This window comes from Carassius gibelio, chromosome B5 (assembly GCF_023724105.1).
Source record: "Carassius gibelio isolate Cgi1373 ecotype wild population from Czech Republic chromosome B5, carGib1.2-hapl.c, whole genome shotgun sequence".
Taxonomy (NCBI): Eukaryota; Metazoa; Chordata; class Actinopteri; order Cypriniformes; family Cyprinidae; genus Carassius; species Carassius gibelio.
This window is the reverse complement of record NC_068400.1, coordinates 425,549-429,223: the sequence shown is the minus strand read 5'-3', so window position 1 is coordinate 429,223 and position 3,675 is coordinate 425,549. Positions and strand designations below refer to the sequence as shown.

The 3,675-nt window shown below is 39.2% G+C and overlaps 1 protein-coding gene across 1 annotated transcript; it reads right to left on the bottom strand.

Moving 5' to 3' along the window:
* Positions 1–386: 386 nt before the first annotated feature.
* Positions 387–3,478, bottom strand: LOC127958668 (pyruvate dehydrogenase (acetyl-transferring) kinase isozyme 2, mitochondrial; the record flags this gene model as incomplete). The annotated part of the gene is given in 8 exon segments (XM_052557588.1): positions 387–1,272; positions 1,638–1,751; positions 1,843–1,953; positions 2,452–2,550; positions 2,650–2,726; positions 2,832–2,909; positions 3,007–3,096; positions 3,310–3,478. Coding segments are annotated over 8 exon segments (882 nt in total), but the record flags the coding sequence as incomplete, so codon positions are not given.
* Positions 3,479–3,675: the final 197 nt, after the last annotated feature.

Genomic DNA, 3,675 nt, shown 5'->3' with positions numbered 1-3,675 from the left:
ATGTTGTGTAAAAAAAAAAAAAAAAAAAAAAGATTATCAGCAGCCACTCATGCGATATATCTGCATCAGGTTCATATCGGCCGGTAATATCTGCAAAATTATATATCGGTCGGCTCTACAAATATCTACAAAGAGGTTTGGAAATTTGAGCCTGGAAAAGTATTACATTTTGAAATGGAAAATATGTAGGAACCCTGGTTGAAGGTGTGGTTGATTTGAAGCACAAGGCTGGGAAACACTAATGTTGCACTGATGCAGCTTGTTTTATATTGTTTTCTTGCAGAGTTCACATTCATGGGTACATCATGTTCTCAGTTACATAATTACATGTGTATTACTGTATGTACGGTATTTCACTGGAATACTCAGTTTATAATAACAACAGGTTATCTGTGTTGATGAGAAAATATTTGATTTATTTCATTCATATTAAAAACTCAAACAACAAGGTCCTTTTAAAAATGATAAATATTGTGAACAATAAGTATACACATCTTATGGTCATTCATTATGCAATGAAACAAAACCGTACAGTGCTATTAATAAATGCTTACATGAATGTTTTTTTTTTTAAATAGTGTAGATCACACTTCACACATCAAGCATGATTTCAAACTGTCCGGCCTCTTTACAGAGGAAAAATACACCTTGGGCCACATCTTCCTTATTTTGACACTTCTCACAATTCATACACTTTTTCTGACCTCTCATCTTCTCATCCCAACTGCATTTCTACTGCCTTCAGTATTTATTTCTTTGTAATACAAACATTTCTGTCTGTCTGTTTTAAGCTCTTTCCACCTGCTTTAATCAGGTTCACATGCATTTGATCAACTCTCGCTACTTCAGGCTTTCACACTCGCACAGGACTCTGCATCCCTGAGCTTTAGCTGAAAAATACCAACTTCAGCGGCACCACAGTAATAACTTGTTTTGTACTAAGGAATCTACTGTTTGGAATCTTAAATTCTTCAACATGCAGTTTAACTGTTCCCAGACAACAGTACTCAAAGAAAACTGGAAAAGGAAATGCTGTCACTGGTCCATGAATGCATTCTCAATGGCACCCTTTCTTGCCAATCTCTTGAAGGCATTTGTCATGACTTTAAGGCAACCAGCTTCGGTGTTTCACTTTGCAGCCTTGTACGCAGCTAAGTTCAGCGGCTCTTTGCTCGGGACACACCAGTCATCAGCTTCCTGGTTGAATTTGTAATGGCGCAAGGCGGTTTGATTGAACACTGGAAGCTTCTCTACTGAATCTGTAGACAGGGCCTGCGGGAAGATGACTGTGGATTAATGATTTGAAGGCTGACAGATGTAATGTCCAAAGTTTAAAGAATGTCAACAAACTCAACAGATAAGGCTAGTGTAAGCAAAACTCTCATTATGATTTGCCATCTTGCTGTTTGTTTAAAATTTCGCTTAAAACTGCAAAGTCGTGCATTACTCATTGATCCCAACCAATATGGATGACTGACTTTCTTTTGAGGAACAAAAAAGGAGAAGTTTATCATAATGTTGACGCAGCCCATTTAATGATAACAAAGCTAATACCTCATATAGGTTTGGAACAACATGAGGATTAGTTTCAGAATTTCCATTTTTATGCAAGCTAACACTTTTGAGGATGTTTTTACCTTCAGCTGAATTGCAGCATCTGTACCATAGCCCTCCATTGGATAAAGCTGGAGATCACCTTGGAAGTAGCGTGCATACAGGCGGGAGATGGGAAGGCCGTAACCAAAGCCAGCCTGAGGAAACAACAGACAGGTTTGACTTTCAGTTTTATATGAAAAAAACATATGCACCTGCTATTATGTAGTGTCTGTCCTATGCTCTTACCATTGGGGTCCGGTGACGGTCACCAATAGTTGGTCTGGGCGCTGTTGAATACATGTAGCTAAAAAGTCTATCAATCTTCCTGAAAGGAACGCCACCGCCCCGGTCACTGATCTGGAACACGAAACGTGAATGTTTAGAGAACAATGACGTGTTTTGTGAGCTGCATTACATCAGGTGATTAATATGAGTGGGTTACATGACTAAAACTGGGGGATTTACCATTGTGTATGTGTAAGAAGATAAATATAATTTTGCAAACATGGTTATACAGTAGCATTGCAACTCAACGTCTGCTTTGTTGCATGCTTCAGCCACCAACAGAGCAAAGGTTAACAGTATCGTTAATACTAGTCAGAACTGGTTTCTGTTCATGGCAACAAATGATCTCGATCAAGGGTGGTTAGAATATTAATCTTTAGGACAGATTATATAACATCATTATCAGTTATCGGTGAATTTAGGGCGATGTTACAGTGTGAGGAAGGAACCGTTGATTGAGAAGAATGATTCAATATTCTAATTAAGGTCATATTTTATAGGTTATAGATACTGTAGTAATCTCGCTGCCAAAGATCTCATAAAAATTCTCATATTTGAACTTTCATTTACCTTGATTGACAGGTCCTCTCCACCTAGAGCAACCATGACTTTGATCGGTGGCAAGGTGCTGCTAGTTTCATGAGTCTCAATAGTAGCCCTCATTGCGTTCTAGAGTGAAAGAGATGTAAGAATAAATCATTTATAATCTAAATCTGATTATCATTCCACATGCATCTGTATTATCCAGAAATAAAGCACCATGCCCACCTTGAAGAGCTCAAAAACCATGTGGTAGAGATGAGAAGGAATGTAGGATATCTCGATTGGCTGTGACTTGTTCTTTGCTGCAATGGAGAACAAACATTATAAAATATACTGCGGTTTAGCGACAAAATTGTAATGATTTAAAGCAGCCCCAAACCATCTGGAGAATGTATTTGATTCCTCACCGTTTATCTCTCTAAGCTCCAGCTCGGGTGAACCGAGGTAATACTGCTCACAGAGCATTTTAGCGCACTCATATGCATCTAAAGCAGAACACAGGAGGTTAGAAATAAATGTGCACTTGTCACTAAGGTCATATTTGCATCCTGAGTTGATAACAGTATGCATTCGAGCACTCACCTCTGATTACATTTGTGACGTCGCAGCAGGAGTCAATGCACCCGATGCTGCTGGGATGTCCTGGATTCGTGGAGCCATCAAAGATCAGAGCTAAAGATATCACAGGAAATAAAAGGGAACAGAGGGTTAGAGGTGTACTGCAAGCTAATCATTCTCTCATATCCAGTGAATAATTAACTCAAACTAGAGCAGACTGGATTTTTCAAGATCTAATGAGCTGTAAGTGCTGAGAAAGCGATTACTGAAGCCAAGTCCAGGTATTAGGACTAGCACAAATTTAGATTTAGCACACGACTGACTTACTGTGCTGGTTGATGAGCATGCGAATGGAGATGCGGCTCATGTAAAAGCGGTCCAGAAAGTACTGAATGTTTTGACATGTCACAGGATCTGCCCCAAACGTATCCCTATACTCGATGACACCTTCAGCCATGGTGGGTACCACATCATTGTGCCTATTCCTGATGGTCACCAGAGTGTCCACAAATCTTTGGAGACAAACAGAAAAACAACTTTATGAATCCTGTTGTTTTATACATTTTTAATAATACTTCTGATGATGATGTATGTGGATTGAGGAACCTACTCAGCAAGAACTTTAGGGTCATCGGGACTCTTGTCTTGGAATTCTAGGATATCCATCAGGCTTTGGATAAACCTGAGAAACCA